Source organism: Balaenoptera acutorostrata, chromosome 10 (genome assembly GCF_949987535.1).
Source record: "Balaenoptera acutorostrata chromosome 10, mBalAcu1.1, whole genome shotgun sequence".
In the NCBI taxonomy this organism is placed as follows: Eukaryota; Metazoa; Chordata; class Mammalia; order Artiodactyla; family Balaenopteridae; genus Balaenoptera; species Balaenoptera acutorostrata.
Genome location: NC_080073.1, coordinates 38528790 through 38545302, shown reverse-complemented (window position 1 = coordinate 38545302; position 16513 = coordinate 38528790). Strand labels below are relative to the sequence as shown.

Here is a 16513-nt window from a genome sequence, read left to right as displayed (position 1 = left end):
GCATGGTCTCACAAGCTGAGAGGAGTGCTGCTGTAGCTGCCCGATGTCCACTCTCTTGGAACAAGAGGACAGAGAAAGGGGAAGTAGAGAGCTATCAGGAGAGGGAAAGGGAAAACCATGAGGGAAAAAGGACAAAGGGGAGGGGGAAAGCGTTGCCTGAATGATGGTACTGAGACTCTCAGGGGCCAGGAAGGCAGACTTACCAAACGTGATTATGCTGAAACGAGGTTCAGGTGGCAGCTTGTCACCTACGGGGAAACTGCGTTTGTTGGTTCCAGAGGTGCCTGGATTCTCTCCCAGGGAGGGGGCAGAAGTCCCCATAGGTGTCCAGTGGAGTTGCCACCAAGTACGTTACCGACCCAGATTCTTGGACTCTTCAGTGAACAGAAATTGATAAGAGGGCAGACGAGAAATTCAGGCAAGGCTTTATTGGGACTCATGCTGCAGCACAAGGGAGCAGAAACAAACAACAGGTTGCCTTGCTTGCTCCCTGAAGCGGGGGTGGGGGGTGAGTTGGTCCTTTAAATGGGGTGAGGGTAGGGTCAGATCCATGGTTCAGGCGGTAGGGGTGGCTTAGGTGGTCTGCCCACTCTCTTGGTGGTGTCGTGGGCAGGAATCGTGAGAAGTGCACTCCTTTTGCTCCCAACACTTCAGAAGTGGCAGTTGGGTTTTTGGTCTTTTTGTATCTTGTTCATAATTTGCCCCAGTTGCAGGTGCATAGTTATTTTTAGTCCCTTATAGTTTCTTGTATTGTTGCTCCAGGAGTTGTTTGTCCAGGTGTAAGCACTGCAGCAAAAGGTGCCAGGTCCCACCCTGTCTCACTAGTTCTTGCTGTGTGGCCTTGGACACCTTCCTGGAAGTCTCAAAACCTATTTATTTTAAGGATGCTGTGGTGAGGATTAAAGGTGGTTTCCATGTGACTGAGTGGATTCTGTAGGGCCTTTGGGGATACTGACATGCATAGTACAGTTAACCCTTGAATAACACCAGCTTGAGCTGTATAGGATCCACTTACATGTGATTTTTTTCAATAAATAGTACTACAGTACTACAGGATCCCTGGTTTGTTGAATCTGCAGATGCGGAACCATGGTTACAGAGGGTGGGTGAACTGTAAAGTTATATGTGGATTTTCCATTGCACAGAGGGTTGGGATCCCTAACCCCTAGTTATTCAAGGGTCAACTGTATATTCTGGATGATATAATTTCTGGGCTAAATGCTATGAAAAAAATAAAATTGGGTGATGTAGAAAAGAACGTGAGCAGAAGGCCTCACTGAGGGGGTGACATTTGAGCTAAATGACAGGGAGCCAGCCATGGGAGCATCTAGGGAAGAACATTCCAGGTGGGAACAGCCAGTGCAAAGGCCCTGAGGTGGGAACAAGCTTGCGTTTGAGGAATATCAAGAAGGATACAGCAGAGTGATGGATTTCAGATGTTTAAGAAGTAGCTCCTATTGTCTTGCTTTGTCCCATTTGGGAAGGAGGGGCACAGGGGTCCAACAGCAGAGGGTGGGTCCTAAGCTGGGCCACTCCCTCTCTTTAAGGGCAGGTGGTGCCATGCATCCTCACATGAACTTGTGTGACCTCTGTTCCCTTATGGAGAGAGGAAGGAGGATCAAAACTTTGCATTGGGCTAAGGGCTTCAGAATGTGCTTATATTTCCATTCTCATGTGAACTGTGCCAGGTAGGAACCATTGTTATTCCTGCTTTACAGATGAGAAAACAGGTCTGAAAGGGAGCATTCCTTTACCCAAAGTTGTAAACTTAGTAATAGAAGTATCAACCTTCAACCTATGTTCCTCCACTGACCAGCATGGGTACCTGCAGGTATTGGGGGTGTCTCTGTCCCCTTTGGGGGCTCTCAGAGCCCTCAGGGCACTGGGCTCCAGTTGTTCATCACTCCTAATTCGTGATGCCAGCAGATCAGTGGTGGGTGCTTGTCCCACATTTGCTAGATGAACCCGCTGTGGGTAGGGGTCTTCAGGGGGTGGAGGGGTGGAGATGCATAGGACTCCCTTGCATGGGCTTGCCATGTGGGACATCACTGGAGGTGAGCCTGAGGAGGCTTGTCTGGATGGACACCAAGGCCCTGCAGACATGAGTAGCAGGGTTCCCAGGGTACATGCACTACTGGAGGTGTGCTCTTGCCTGGGCTCCATCACCAGGTAGCTCGTCTAGGCTGGTCCATGTGGGTCACTCTGCTCCTTCCCATGGCTGGGAGGTGCCCCCTCTAAATATAGCCCAGTGTGCTGAGCTCACGCCTATTTTCAGCCCAGGTTGGGAGGCGGCCAGGCCTTCCCCAGGCTCTCAGCGGAGCCACTGCTGCCTCTATCTGGTCCTGGTACTAGGCACTCCCATCGACCCCCTGCCTGCCCAACACCCACCATGCCAGAGGAGGCCCAAGAAGGTAGGAAATGACTGTGAGGGAGGGTAAGGCCCCAATGCTGTGACCCTGTAGACCATGGAGAAACCTGGCCCCTTTCCTACTGACCTCACTTCCTTAACTAGTCATCAGTCACCGTGTCCTAGCTCGAGTGAAGGGACTGGCCCCCTATGCGTGAAGGAAGGGCCTACCATGCCCCGAACGCCTCCTCACCTCATACCTGTAACCCCTGCTGAGGACAGCAGGGAGGGGTTGGGGGCAGGGGAGGGTCAACTACAGGTTGTGCCCAAGTGGGTGTGGGCTGGGCAGGCTGGCCAGTTAAGCTCTTCCTTAAGGGAGGGCACTGGGATTGGGGGCAGGCAGTGGTTTTGCAAAGCATTTGGGCACATGACCCAGGGACTGGGAGTGGATAGGCTTCTGGCCTCCAGTGTGGGCCTGTGTGGCCCCAACTGGCTAAAGGTTGGGGTCCCTTGGCCTGGCCGGACTGACTTCTAGTTAAAGACTTTGGTGGCCACTTTCCTAATTGACTCACTGTCATGCAAAAAGTATGGAAGCTCAGAGGGGCCAGAGCAGGGACCTGGGAAGCTTCAGGTACAGTGCTGGCCAGGATGCAGGACCAGCTGCACCAAGGCTCCAGCTTGACCCAACTGGTCAACTCCCCCCATCACATTTTCGACATTTTATACTGAATGGGAGGGGACTGGCCCTGGGTGTGAGAGTGTTTGCTTCCTTTTGAGGTCTTTTTTTTTTTTTTTTTAATATTTATTTTTGGCTGAGTTGGGTCTTCGTTGCTGCGCACGGGCTTTTCTCTAGTTGCGGCGAGCGGGGGCTACTCTTCGTTGCAGAGCGCGGGCTTCTCATTGCGGTGGCCTCTCTTGTTGCAGAGCACAGGCTCTAAGTGCCCGGGCTTCAGTAGTTGTGGCTCACAGGCTCTAGAGCGCAGGCTCAGTAGTTGTGGCGCACGGGCTTAGCTGCTCCGCGGCATGTGGGATCTTCCTGGACTAGGGCTCGAACTCGTGTCCCCTGCATTGGCAAGCGGATTCTTAACCACTGAGCCACCAGGGAAGTCCCCTTTTGAGGTCTTAAGGATGACATTTACTATGTGTTCTTCCTGGTAACAGAAAGAACCCAAGATCAATTTAAAAGTGTGGGAAAAACACAGCCAAGTGCACAGAATTTAATACGAACCCCAATCCACCACCACCCAGACCTAACGGACAGACAGCACTGGTTTTTGTTTTACACATTTTTGAGCATGTCAAAGGTCAGTTTCAAGCAAATCATGAAGGTTACGGTACTATTCTGAAAGTGTTAGACCCAGAGAGTCCAATCACCCCTGCTTCTATCAGGAGGTATCCTGCCAATGCCCCTGAATTTGTTATCTAGCTTCCAGCTAGGCATCTGGAGATCTTAAGGGGCCAAGAATTTTTTCTTTTAATTTGGCTGCATCGGGTCTTAGTTGCAGCATGTGGAATATAGTTCCCTGACCAGGGATCGAACCCAGGCCCCCTGCATTGGAAGCGCAGAGTCTTAGCCACTGCCACCAGGGAAGTCCCAAAGGGGCCAAGACTTCAAGGGGAGGGGGGAAGCACCACCAGAAGAAAATATAATTTTTAGAGATCACAAAATAAATACTTCACTGGGTCCAAAAATAAGTAATTAAAATCACAAGAACGGTACACAGCCCCAGTGACTAAATGGGCAGAGGCTGTGAACTAGGAAGCCACACAGATATTGGTCAGGCTCCCCAAGCAAAGACCCCCAACAAAATTGGTCAAGAAAGGCCTTTTCTCATCTCCCAACTTAGCAAATATATATGTGCACACTTATGTATATAAAATTTTTTTCTATGGAGATGCCTATTGGTGGCGACATTTTACTCTTTTGGAGGCTGTGGACAACTATTCCAGAGGACAATGTGATGACAGCTTAAAAGGAAAAGTCCCTGCTGTTTGACCTAGTAATTCTGCTTCTGGGAATCCATCCTTAATAACTATTGGGAAACTGGGGGAAAGCCTTAATACTCAATGATGCATGTCCTTTTCTAGGGGGTTTTAATTTAGGAAGGGGATTGGAAACAACCTAAATGCCCAGGCAGCCTCGAAGAGATGCCTGAGGGGAGACCTCAAAGGCAAGTGGAACAGTTTGCTAACAAAGGTGGGTCTCCTCTCATGATGAGTGAGAACAGCAGGGTTCACAGCAGAATCACACTTAGTATGTAAAAGGAGGCAGAGCTGAGGCCAGGAGCAAAAGGCAAAAAGCTGGCTAGAATAGGGCTGCTTCTGCTGGGTACTGGGAGAAGGCCCCAGGCACAGGGTCTGCAGGGAAAACTGATAGCAGAAGCAGGAATGAACTTCATGGGCTGTGGGTTGAGTTCTCCAAGCCTGATAAATTCTCTAGAAACGAGCAAGCAGAGGGGAATGCCTGAAAGTCCCTGAGGTGCTTGGAAGGAAACAAATAAATGTAAGTCAAGCAGCACCTCCTGCTACTGTGGGTGAAACAGGCGTACGCAGTTTTCACGTTGTCTTGGTTCCAAATCACGGGTCACTCCTGAGTTGGTTTTAGGGGATCAGGAGCCAAATGCCCCTTCTACCTCTTCTGAGCCCCTGCTGCCGCTGGACACCATCTAGAAGGGAGGGCATGACCCGCTGGCTGAATCAGCCCCACGCTGCCCCTGCAGACACCGTGGCACCGACAAGGAGCAGGGCACCACTGGCTCCTAATCATGTGCAGGAGGTTCGCCTACACCGGGTGGAGTCCATCAGCGATCTGCACAGCGGAGGTGAGAGGGTGCAGGGGAGTGGGACCCATGGACTGGGAGAAGGGAGGAAAGCAGGCGCACCTGCCGCCCTCCTGATCCCCCGTTTGCCCTGCAGGTTCACTGTGGCCCTACCTGGCCGAGGAGGCGCAGCCATGGGATGAGCTGCTGGGCATCCTGCCTCCATCGATGTGTGCCCAGACCAGCTGCAGCCCCGCGCACAGCCGCGGCAGCTTCCTGCTGCTGCTGGCGCTGCTGGTGCTCACCTGCCTGGCGCTGGCTGTCCTGGCCGTCTACCTGAGTGGTAAGGAGGGCGCAGGAAGCCAGTGGAATGGAGAGACCGAGGCAGTGAAGGGCTGGGAGGGTCGGGTGTTGTGGGGTGGCATGTGGTCTGATAATCCCCCATTACTGCCCACCTGTCTTAGTGCTGCAGAGCGAATCCCTACGAGTGCTGGCGCACACACTGCGAACGCAGGAGGAAATGCTGCTCAAACTCCGGCTCGCCAGCCTCAGCCAGCTGCGGAGGCTCAACTCGAGTGAGGCCCGAGCACCCAGTTGAGATGCCACTTGGACCTGGGGCCTGGGGGTATGTGTAGGGGGGAATAAAGTGGCCATTGGTAGCTTTCCCCTCTCCCACTACTGCTCCACATTACTTCCTTGGTGAGGTTTTCATATAAGAGCCTGATCTGACCCCGCAGCTGCCTGCCTTTCTTGCCTTCTCCAGATAGCAGGTTCAGAAGTCTAAAAATAGCTGCCCACCCTGGTCACCCAAACTCTGCCAGGCCTCCCAGTGGGGGGGGGGTCCAGCCTCAGCTCTCAAAAGACAGGCTGGGCTCTGAGTAGGGGGAGGAGGGCCCCTGGGGAGAGATTATTTTGGAGGGCAAAGGTGAGATGGAGATAGGGAGGCCCAGCTGGGCCCAAGCCTGGGTTGGTGGATAGGGAGGGCAGGCAGAAACACCCAGAAGCCAGGGCCACAGAAGGCTGCACATTGTTTAATTAATTATCTCTAAAATCTTTAAAACTCAGCATATAAATCCACTTCAGGTAGCCTCACCTCCCCACATGTTGTAGTGGCAGTTGTCCAGATACTCTCACCACCCCCGCCCCGAAAGTGGGTCATCCCAGGGGAGCAAGGCCTGAGAAAGGGACAGCCCTCTTCTGCCTGCCCCACAGCCCTGAGACAGGGCAGGAAGTGGCCACAGGGCTGGCACAGGGGCAAAGCACGAAGGTCCCAAGTGGCCTGGCCTCCAGCCACCCACCCCCATGTCTGTTTTTGGTTTTGTCATTAAAAAAATAAAGCGACAATGCCTGGCAGGAACCAGGTGTTGCACTGTCTTCTGTTAAAAATATGGGCAAGGATGTGGACAGTCTCCTCTTCGGCTGATCCTGCCTCACAGGATGTCTGCCCGCTTGTCCCGCACACGGCTGCGTGCCTTGGTCCTGGCTTTGAAGGCAGCAGCGTTGTACAGGTGCTGGGGTGGGACAAAGAGTGAGGGTCTAGTGAGCTGGGAGGAGGCAGCCCAGGGCTTCTCCTCCAGCCCCTGCAGAGCTCCAGGCCACAGGAATGGAGGGAAGACAAAGGTGCAAACCTTCTCAAAACGTGAGATCTTGCAGGCCTTCAGGGCAGTGGCATCCAGCACCAGCACAGGGCCCAGACCAAAGATGTCACGGAGTAGCTCGTTGTTCTGGGGGCAAAGAAGGCAGTGAGCTCAGGCCAGTCTGAAACAGCCAAGCGGGGTACCCCTTCCCCATCCGCCTCCCCACCTGGAGGTGGTGGTGCATGCCGGAACCCAGCGCGTCCTTGAAGGCAGCGTAGACCCGGCGCCGAGCCCAGCTGTCCACATAGAGCACCTCGAGCCCGAAGCGGATTGTCTCCTCCTCACACTCGCCGCCCTGCAGGGTAGAGGGGCTGTGACTGGGCTTGGCGGCTATGCCTGGGGGTGCACCCTCGCTAGGACGCATCCCTTGTCACACGTACCTCGACAAAGTGCAGCACGGACCGGAAGGTAGAGCGTTGGCGCCGGCGGTCAGCCTTGGCCCGATACTTGTTGCTGTCAGTGGCCAGAGTGCGCAGCATGTTGCAGAGGGCCTCCATGTCCTCATAAACAAAGTCCTCCTGCAGTGGGAGCGATGGAGGACGTGGGAGCAGAAGCCTGAGCTCTGTTGGCTTTTAACACAGTGGGGTCGCCCAAATCCTTCCTTTCACCAAGAAAGTCATTTTCTTCTCTGCCTGACCCTCCTCTGCATCCCTTCTTGGCCCCTGCCTGCACCAGACACCTCCGCTAAGGGGCCCCATCAGAGCACTTGGCCTCTGAGTCTGTGTTGGGGCTACTTCCCCTCCATAATGACCTAAGGCTACCTTGTTTTCTGTGGCATCCCTGCACCCAGCCTGAGATGGGCAGGTGGTGTCAGCAGGCACCCTCCCCTGCGCCCCCCCGCCATCTCTCACACCTCAAGGTCCCGGGTGAGCTCAAAGAGCAATGCGATGGTCTCGCCGGCAGCCATCCGCAGGTTCACACTTTCACTGGACAAGAGCTGGGGCAGCCGGGGCAGCTGCCTGGGGAAGTGGCAGGCTGAGCCATGTGTGTGGGCTGGCGGCCTCTTCACCCTTCCCCTCCCACTCCCAGTGGGCAGTCACCCCTACCTGTCCAGGATGCGGCTGATATGGGCGCTGGGGCAGATGGTGAGTAGCAAGGCCCAGGCCTGCAGGGCAGCACAGAGCAAGCCCTGCAGGCTGACAGGGACCACAGGGGCTGTGGAGCCACCCACACCACAGGACCGGCTGAAAACGCCTTCCAAGCAGGTGAGGCAGGAGACCAGGTCCTAGAGGCATAAGGAGGCAGGGGAGTGGCTCAGGGGCAGAGCTAGGGCCTACGTGCTCTACTGCCTGTGCCTGAAGGCCACTTACCTGGACATCGGTGGCAGCCACGTAGCAGCCCAGGCCAAGAGCAGAAGCGCACTGCTGGGAGGAGGGCAAAGCCAGGCCGTGGTCAGAGGGTGAGCCTGGGTTCCCAGCCACGGGGCTCACCCTCGGAGCAGGGGAGCCTGGAGGCAGGTGGAACCCATGTCTCTGCTTAGGGATTAGGTGAAGGAAGGGTGTCACAGGGCAAGGAACACTCACGTGGAGCCGGGCAGCAGGGCTAGCTGTGCTGTCACTGAGCACAGAGACCAGCAGGGGCTGCAGGCTGTGGAATAACTCCTCACCCTTGGGTCCAGGGCCCAGCTGAATGCACAGCAGGCCTAGCACAGCAGCGGCAAGGGCCTGTTCCTCGCCCTTCCCTGCAGGGATGCCTTCCAGTCAGTCAATGCAGCAAGGGCCAGTACCCAGCCAGTTCAGGCCCCCTGTGCGCCCCCAGGCCCAACCTTTCTTGAGGCACTTTTCCAAGGCATCAGCCACTGTGAGGCTGCGCTCCAGCAAGAAGTCAGAGAGTAGGTGCGCTGCTAGGGCCAGACGCAGGCTCTCGAGAGCACCCTGCCGGGTCTTGGCACTGGGGGAGGAAGAAAGGGGTTTGGTGGGCCAATCCTACCTGGGTCACATTTGGCATGGGCTAAGCAGGGACACAGGGGAAGGGATTGGTTGGAAGTCAGGAGTACCTCTTGTCTGTGAGGCAGTCCACATATTCCTTCAACTTCTCCTCAAGGTCTTCCTGCTGGCCCTGCTCATCCACGGCATCCCCCCCTGCAAGGCCAGCTCGTCATCCCCGCTTCTTGCCCTAGCCCACGGAGCCCCACTGAGTCCCTGCCATATTCCCACCCACTCTCACCAAAGCTTTCCTCTGCTGCGGTGCTAAGAAGGCTGGGACATTCACTGGTGGTGCTGCGGGCCTCGCTGGCTGCCTCATCCTCACTGGAACCTGAGTCAGCTTGCGTACTGCTCCGGGCACCTGGGGAGGGTGGAATGGGGCACATGGTCTGCCTTCATTGGTGAGTGATGGCTTCGGTTACCTCACCCGGCCTCATGACCCCACAAGACAGAATGCTGCCCTTCTCAAGGCTGAAGTGGGAGGCACAGAGGCTGATGCCGGGGACTCTGAGCCAGGAAGCAAGAGACGGGGACTCTGAGCCAGGAAGCAAGAGAAAGGGAAAGAAGTCTATCTGCTGGGGAGAGTCACACGCCAGGCCCAACCTAGGATATCCTGGCAGGCTTGGTGAGCAGATCCTCCCTGAGACTAGAGCTTGCTTTAAGAAGGAGACTTAGAGGTGGGCAGAGGCGGAAGGGACTGCACAGGCCCCACCTAGGCCTGTGGCTCAGCCTGGAGTGGGGCATATCCAGGCGCATCCTGGGGGAGCTCAACCACCAGCCCAGATTACTCCCCAAAAGGGCCAGGGCAAGGGTCAGGGAAGTCTGACAGAACCGGGGTTCAAATCCCAGCTCTACATCTTAACAGGGGTGTAACCAGGTCAGGTGCCTAGTCTTCAAAGGCTCAGTTTCTCCATTGCAAAAGAGATGAGAAGCACCTATTCTGGGCAAGGTAAGTGAAGACAATGACTAGACAAGTGACTAGCTACGGCTCTTCGGTGGGCCAACAAGCTCATCAGGTCACCCATCAGCACTGGGGGCAGAGGCCCAGCTCCTAGTGGATGTAGGTGAGTGCCCCAGGCCTCAAGCATACTGTCTCCTGAGCCCACCTTGGTCCACTCCAGGCCTTCAGCCCTGGGTGGATGGACACACAGGCTCCTCCTGACCCTGGGAAGTGCAGAAAGCTGAGTGGCCCCTGACTTCATGAGCCCTTGAAAACAGGTGAACACAGGGGACTGTGAGGGTCAGCAGGGCTGGAACACTTATGTGTAAGGGCAGCTGCTGCAGCAGGAGCCCCAGACAGGTTCTGGTCACCAGGCTGGCCCTGCTTCCAGGAACTACGTACATACTCCCTTGTGCCTGCCGGACAAAGTCCAGCACATGCTGCTCACTCCTCTCTCACTACCCTGGCTGACCAAAGCAGCCCAGCCTTCCCTCATTTGTTTCACCATGCCATGGTCCCTCCAGATATCAGGCCCTCGCCCAGTGTATTGCCTCTAAATGGTGCTCTCCTCTTTACCTTCTCAAGACTCACCCAGAAGCCCCTCCCTTGAGGCTTCCTTGGTTCCTGTCTGGGACTGACACCACTCCGTGAACTCGTCCCCCAGCACTAGGCCTTCTGGAGTATTGCTACTTTCTTCAACGTCCTCTTGTAACCAAGCAGGACCCTATGGGGTCTTCCTGGGATAGACCCCCTCCACCATATCCTCTGTTATAGCTCATCTCTGACGTTCCTAGATAACAGTATCAGATGCACATTTCCTGAGTTGTTTTACAGGTGCTAAAACCACCACCAAATGGAAGAAGTTAACTATGTGATGACCATGAGCACGTAGACCCTAGACCTACTGGCGCCTAAGGATTGATAATGTTAACACCATGACACTGCCCTGTTACCTCACCATCAACCAATCAGAGAATTGTGCACAAGCTGATCACATTCGCTGGGACCCCTCTCCCTCACCTCGCCTTTAAAAATGCTTTACAGGGACTTCCCTGGTGGCGCAGTGGTTAAGAATCCACCTGCCAATGCAGGGGACACAGGTTCGAGCCCTGGTCAGGGAAGATCTCACATGCCGCGGAGCACCTAATCCCGTGCGCCACAACTACGGAAGGCCACACGCCCTACAGCCCGTGCTCTGCAACAAGAGAAGCCACCACAATGAGAAGCCCCTGCTCGCTGCAACTAGAGAAAGCCAGCGTGCGGTAACGAAGGCCCAGTGCAGCCAAAAAAAAAAAAAGTGCTTTACAGAAACCCTTCAGGGAGTTCGGGGTTTTTGAGCACCAGGCACGGCTTCTCCTTTTATTGGCACCTTACAATAAACATTGCACTTTCCTTCACCATAACCCAGTGTCAATGATAGGGACAGAGTAAAAGGACAAAGCAAGTAATTAAAGAGTTAATCCTAGTAAGGGATTATAAGTAAAGAAAAAAGTATGGGAGACCCCTGTAAGTTAATGATCACTCAAGAAAGCAGGTTTGCTTAACCACAAACCCATGCAACAGAAGCATGAGACATGCTCCAAAACAACACAACAATGGTGGAATGTGACCCACATCCTGCCCAGTGAGCTCCATAAATTAATGATTCCCAGGACACGCTCCTCTGCATGCACTAAAAACAAAAATATAAGGAAAGGTTGACGTTATACTAAAACTTGAAATGAATTCATATTTTATTATACATTACTGCCTTTTTGCTCATTTCCATTGCACCATGACAGTCCTGCTTTGACCATGTAATGACAAGAAAATTCCCCACGTGGAGAAGGAGCTGATGATGAAAGATTGATGTCTACTCAAGAATGAGGAAGCAGGTGGTCTTCTCCCCCTCCCCACTCTCCCTTTGATTATAAAACTGTAGCCCACTAACTTGTACCCAATTAATTTGGCTATATTTGGTAAATGAGGGTTATTTTAAAGAAAAATTTTTTTCACACCTACAAAAAATTATGTTTTAATAAACATTAAATTTTAGTTTTGCTAATTGAGGTCAGTATCTACTGTCTAAAACTCACTTTTCAAGACAGGATTAAGATGGCAGAGGAGTAGGACAGGGAGCTCACCCTCTCCTACAAAGACATTAAAAATACACCTACAAGTGGAATGATTCACACACACCTACTGAACGCCGGAGGAACACGTCAGACTTCCGAAAGGGCAAGAAAACCTCCATGTAACCGGGAAGGACAAAAGGAAAAAAAAAAGGGAATTTCCTTGCAGTCCAGTGGTTAGGACTCCACGTTTCCACTGCGGGGGTGGGGGGTGGGGGTCATGGGTTCCATCCCTCTTCAAAGAACTAAGATTCCGAAGCAGTGAGACTCGGCTTAAAAAAAGAAAAAAAAAGGTGGGGCGGGGTGGGGAAGGAATCTAGACACTAGGAATCTAGTGCCCCAGGGAAGGAGCAGTGAAGGTAAAATATTCCAGCACCCTGGGAAGCCTGATCACTGACAGGGACATTAGCCTAGACAAAGGGGAAGGTCCAGACCCTAAGAGGACAGTGCAGCAACCTGTTTGCAATGGCAAAAAGGAGAGTAATCTGCACATAAGGTAGGCACCTCCACCCTGTGCAACACCCTGTGCACCAGAGCCTGAGATGCTCCTCTGCTGGTGGGGGCGGGGTACTGAATATCAGGCTTCAGAGGTCAGACCAGGGTTGGCTGTGTGGAGACAGCTTGAAGAGGCTGGACTGTGGCAAATGAGGGTGTACTCCTAAGAAGCCTAGGTCCGGACTTCCCTGGTGGCGCAGTGGTTAAGAATCCTCCTGCCAATGCAGGGGACACGGGTTTGAGCCCTGGTCCAGGAAGATCCCACATGCCGCGGAGCAACTAAACCCACGCGCCACTGAAGCCCATGCACTCAGAGCCTGTGCTCTGCAACAAGAGAAGCCACCGCATTGAAAAGCCTGCACACCTCAACGAAGAGTAGCTCCCTCTCTCTGCAACTAGAGAAAGCCCGAGCATAGCAACGAAGACCCAATGTAGCCAAAAAAACAAAAACAAGAATAAGCAGCAGCAGCCTAGGTCCGCCAGAGAGGGAAGGCACAATTACTGGGCGGGCGGTGGGTGGGGGGGGGGGGAGCCGTGGTATGGGAAGAGGGGTGGGAAAAATTAGGGGGCTGGGATTAACATTTACACATTAATATATAGAAAATGGATAATCAACAAGGACCTACTGTAGAGCACAGGGAACTCTACTCAGACCCTATATCTGAAAAGAATCTGAAAAAAGGAACTTTCCTGGTGGTCCAGAAGTTAAGACTCCAGGCCCCGAACACAGGAGGGCCGGGGTTCGATCCCTGGTCAGTGAACTAGATACTGCATGCCACAACTAAGACCTGGCGCAGCCAAATAAATAAATATTAAAAAAAAAAAAAAAAGAATCTGAAAAAGAGCAGATATATGTAAATGTGTAACAGAATGACATTGCTGTACACCTAAGACAAACACAATATGGTAACTCAACTATATGCCAAAATAAAAGAAAAATTGAAAGAAAGAAAGGAAGGAAGAAAGAAAGAAAGAAAGAAAAAAGGAAAGGAAAGAAAAGGAAAGAAGGAAGGAAGAAAGAAAGAGAGAAAGAAATCCCTACTCTATTCCCCTCAGGCCTCAGGGACCTAGGCTGGAGTCACATCCATGGAGCTTAAGCAGGTTGGGTCCAAAGGCAGGACTGTTGTGGGCCTGAGCGAGCTGGGCAGGATGTGCCAGCAGATGAGCCCTCTTGGACCTGGAGTGCCTGATCCCTTCTGGATGAGACAAAATCTCCAGATCGAGGCGGGCCCTCCTACAGCTAAACCAAACATAGTGCACCCAAAGGATGGTGGACCCTCTGGGCTAGAAGAGCTTTGAAAAGTCACCTGGGGGCTTCCCTGGTGGAGCAGTGGTTGAGAATCCGCCTGCCAGTGCAGGGGACACGGGTTCGATCCCTGGTCTGGGAAGATCCCACGTGCCGTGGAGCAACTAAGCCCGTGTGCCACAACTACTGAGCTCTTGTGCCACAACTACTGAAGCCCATGCGCCTAGCGCCTGTGCTCCACCACAAGGGAAGCCACCGCAATGGGAAGCCCATGCACTGCAACCAAGAACAGCCCCCGCTTGCCGCAACTAGAGGAAGCCTGCACGCAGCAACGAAGACCCAACATGGCCAAAAACAAATAAATAAAATTTAAAAATTTAAAAAAAAAAAGAAAAGAAAAGTCACCTGGGCTGTGCGTCTCCTGGTGGTGGAGCTCCCACCTCCATCCTCCTTCCATAGAGTCCCCCACCAAAGTATGCTCAATACCCTCAGCATCGTGGTTTTACAGGGGTTGCGATTTGTCTGGAGGGTGAAGGGTAAGAAGGAAGAAGTAAGGAGACACAAGCCCTCGGGTGTTTCTTCTGGCACATTCTACTCTCAGTTACAACCCAGGAACAGGACTTCCTTTAATTAAGGCTCTGGTTGCCCTAAGACCCAAAGTTGGGCATGCATAACCCTGCCACCATGTGGCAGTTAAGAGTAACAACAACTCTAAAACCAGTGCTGCGGGATAATTAATATTCACAAGACCTGCGGGGCTGTAAATAAATGATACCTGCCCTGGAGAAATGTCTGGGAGTAAGTAATCAAAACAGAATTCAAAACAGGGCTGACTTTCAAGACCCAATTTTAAGAGGTACATTTTACTCTCACTGTTTCAAAAAAAAAAAAAAAAAGCACACAAAAACACACTCAGCATTGCTAATTATTAGAGAAATGCAAATCAAAACCACAAGGAGGTATCACCTCACACCAGTCAGAATGGCCATCCTCAAAAAGTCTACAAACAGTAAATGCTGGACAGGGCGTGAAGAAAAGGGAACCCTCCTACACTGTTGGGGGGAATGTAAAAGGGCACAGCCAGTATGGAGAGCAGCAGCGAAGTTCCTCAAAAAACGAAAAATGAGCAATCATATGATCCGGCAATCCCACTTCTGGGCAAATACCCAGAGAAAACCATAGTTCCAAATGGCTCATGCACCCCTATGTGCACTGCAACAGTATATACAATAACCAAGACAAGGAAGCAACCAAAATGCCCATCGATAAATGAATGGATAAAGAAGATGTGGTACATATATACAATGTAATATTAGCCACAAAAAAGGACAAAATAATGCTATTTGCAGCAACAAGAAGGACCTAGAGATGATCACAGTAAGTCAGACAAAGAATCAAAAACATCTTATGATATCACTTATATGTGGAATCTAAAAATTGATACAACTGAACTAATTTACAAAACAGAAACAGACTCATAGATTTAGAAAAGAAACTTATGGGTAATTCCCCATGGGTCCAGTGGTTAGGGCTCTGAGCTTTCACTGCCAAGGTCCGAGTTCTATCCGTGGTCACGGAACTAAGATCCCAGAAGCCGCGCAGCATGGCCAAAAAAAACAAGAAAAGCAAAGAAACTCATGGTTACCAAAGGGGATAGAGGGCAAGGAGGGATAAATTTGCAGGTTGGGATTAACATATACACACGAATGTATATAAAACAGACAATCGACAAGGACCTACTGTAGAGCACAGGGAACTCTACTCAACACTCTCTCATAAACTATATGGGAAAAGAATTCGAAAAAGAATATATATATATAACATTCTCTTTTTTGTACATGTGAAACTAACAAACACTGTAAATCAACTATACGTCAATAAAAATTTAAAGAAAAAAATCAATAACAGGAAAAAATAACTGTAAAAAACACAAACATGTGGAGGTTAAACAATATTTTACTAAACAACCAGTGGATCACTGAAGAAATCAAAGAGGAATTCAAAAAATACCTAGAGATTTCTGACGACAATGCTATGAGATTGGAAATCAATTAAAAGAAAAAAAACTGTAAAAAAACACAAATACATGGAGGCTGAACAGTGCGCTACTAAATAACCAAGAGATCACTGAAGAAATCAAAGAAGAATAAAAAAATACATAGAAACAAATGACAATGAAAACAGGATGACCCAAAACCTATGGGACACAGCAAAAGCAGTTCTAAGAGGGAAGTTTACAGCAATTCAATCTCACCTCAAGAAATAAGAAAAATCTCAAATAAACAATCTAACCCTACACTTAAAACAGCTAGAGTAAGAAGAACAGAGAAAACCCAAAGTCAGTAGAAGGAAAGAAATCATAAAGATCAGGGCAGAAATAAATGAAATAGAAACGAAGAAAACAATAGCAAATATCAATAAAACTAAAAGCTGGTTCTTTGAGAAGATAAACAAAATTGATAAACCCTTAGCCAGACTCACCAAGAAAAAAAGGGAGAGGATGCAAATCAATAAAATTAGAAATGAAAAGGGAGAAATCACAACTGACACCGCAGAAATACAAAGAATTATAAGAGACTAGTACAAACAACTATATGCCAATAAAATGAACAACCATGAAGAAAAGGACAAATTCTTGTAAAGGTTCAATATTCCAAGATTGAACCAGGAAGAGTTAGAAATATAAACACGGGCTTCCCTGGTGGTGCAGTGGTTGAGAATCTGCCTGCCAATGCAGGGACATGGGTTCGAGCCCCGGTCTGGGAAGATCCCACATGCCACGGAGCAACTGGGCCCGTGAGCCACAATTACTGAGCCTGCGCGTCTGGAGCCTGTGCTCCGCATCAAGAGAGGCCGCGACGGAGGGAGGCCCGCGCACCGCGATGAAGAGTGGTCCCCACTCGCCGCAACTGGAGAAAGCCCTCACACAGAAACGAAGACTCAACACAGTCATAAATAAATAAATAAATAAAAGAACGTGAATTTCTTTAAAAAAAAAAAAAAAGAAATATAAACACTTATCACAAGTAATGTAATTGAAACTGTGATTAAAA

At 51.1% G+C, this 16513-nt stretch overlaps 2 protein-coding genes across 10 annotated transcripts in view; one reads left to right on the top strand and one right to left on the bottom strand.

Moving 5' to 3' along the window:
- Window positions 1-413: 413 nt before the first annotated feature.
- Window positions 414-16513, bottom strand: part of IFRD2 (interferon related developmental regulator 2) — a 30785-nt gene continuing 14685 nt past the window's right edge. The window contains exons 2-12 of one of the 7 annotated variants that reach the window (XM_057554964.1): window positions 8910-9029; window positions 8740-8824; window positions 8509-8633; window positions 8267-8424; window positions 8054-8107; window positions 7790-7968; window positions 7597-7702; window positions 7124-7312; window positions 6910-7038; window positions 6735-6830; window positions 414-3498 (exon numbers count right to left, since the gene is read on the bottom strand). In XM_057554964.1, coding sequence (XP_057410947.1) covers window positions 3355-3498; window positions 6735-6830; window positions 6910-7038; window positions 7124-7312; window positions 7597-7702; window positions 7790-7968; window positions 8054-8107; window positions 8267-8424; window positions 8509-8633; window positions 8740-8824; window positions 8910-9029 — 1385 coding nt within the window. In that variant the 3' untranslated portion in view covers window positions 414-3354. Of the gene's footprint in view, window positions 3499-6117; window positions 6618-6734; window positions 6831-6909; window positions 7039-7123; window positions 7313-7596; window positions 7703-7789; window positions 7969-8053; window positions 8108-8266; window positions 8425-8508; window positions 8634-8739; window positions 8825-8909; window positions 9030-16513 lie in introns of those variants that run through there. The other 6 variants (XM_057554965.1, XM_057554967.1, XM_057554969.1 and 3 more) reach the window with 6 other exon arrangements.
- LSMEM2 (leucine rich single-pass membrane protein 2) lies at window positions 2127-6017 on the top strand. 3 transcript variants are annotated; one of them, XM_007168685.3, is made up of 4 exons: window positions 2127-2411; window positions 4953-5169; window positions 5264-5449; window positions 5571-6017. In XM_007168685.3, the coding sequence occupies exons 1-4, from the start codon at window positions 2127-2129 to the stop codon at window positions 5702-5704; spliced, it is 822 nt and encodes a 273-aa protein (XP_007168747.2). In that variant the 3' UTR covers window positions 5705-6017. The 3 variants fall into 3 exon arrangements, with proteins under 3 accessions (XP_007168747.2, XP_007168749.1, XP_007168748.2); XM_007168687.3 differs by having other exon boundaries at window positions 2323-2411; window positions 5068-5169; XM_007168686.3 differs by having other exon boundaries at window positions 2324-2411; window positions 4943-5169.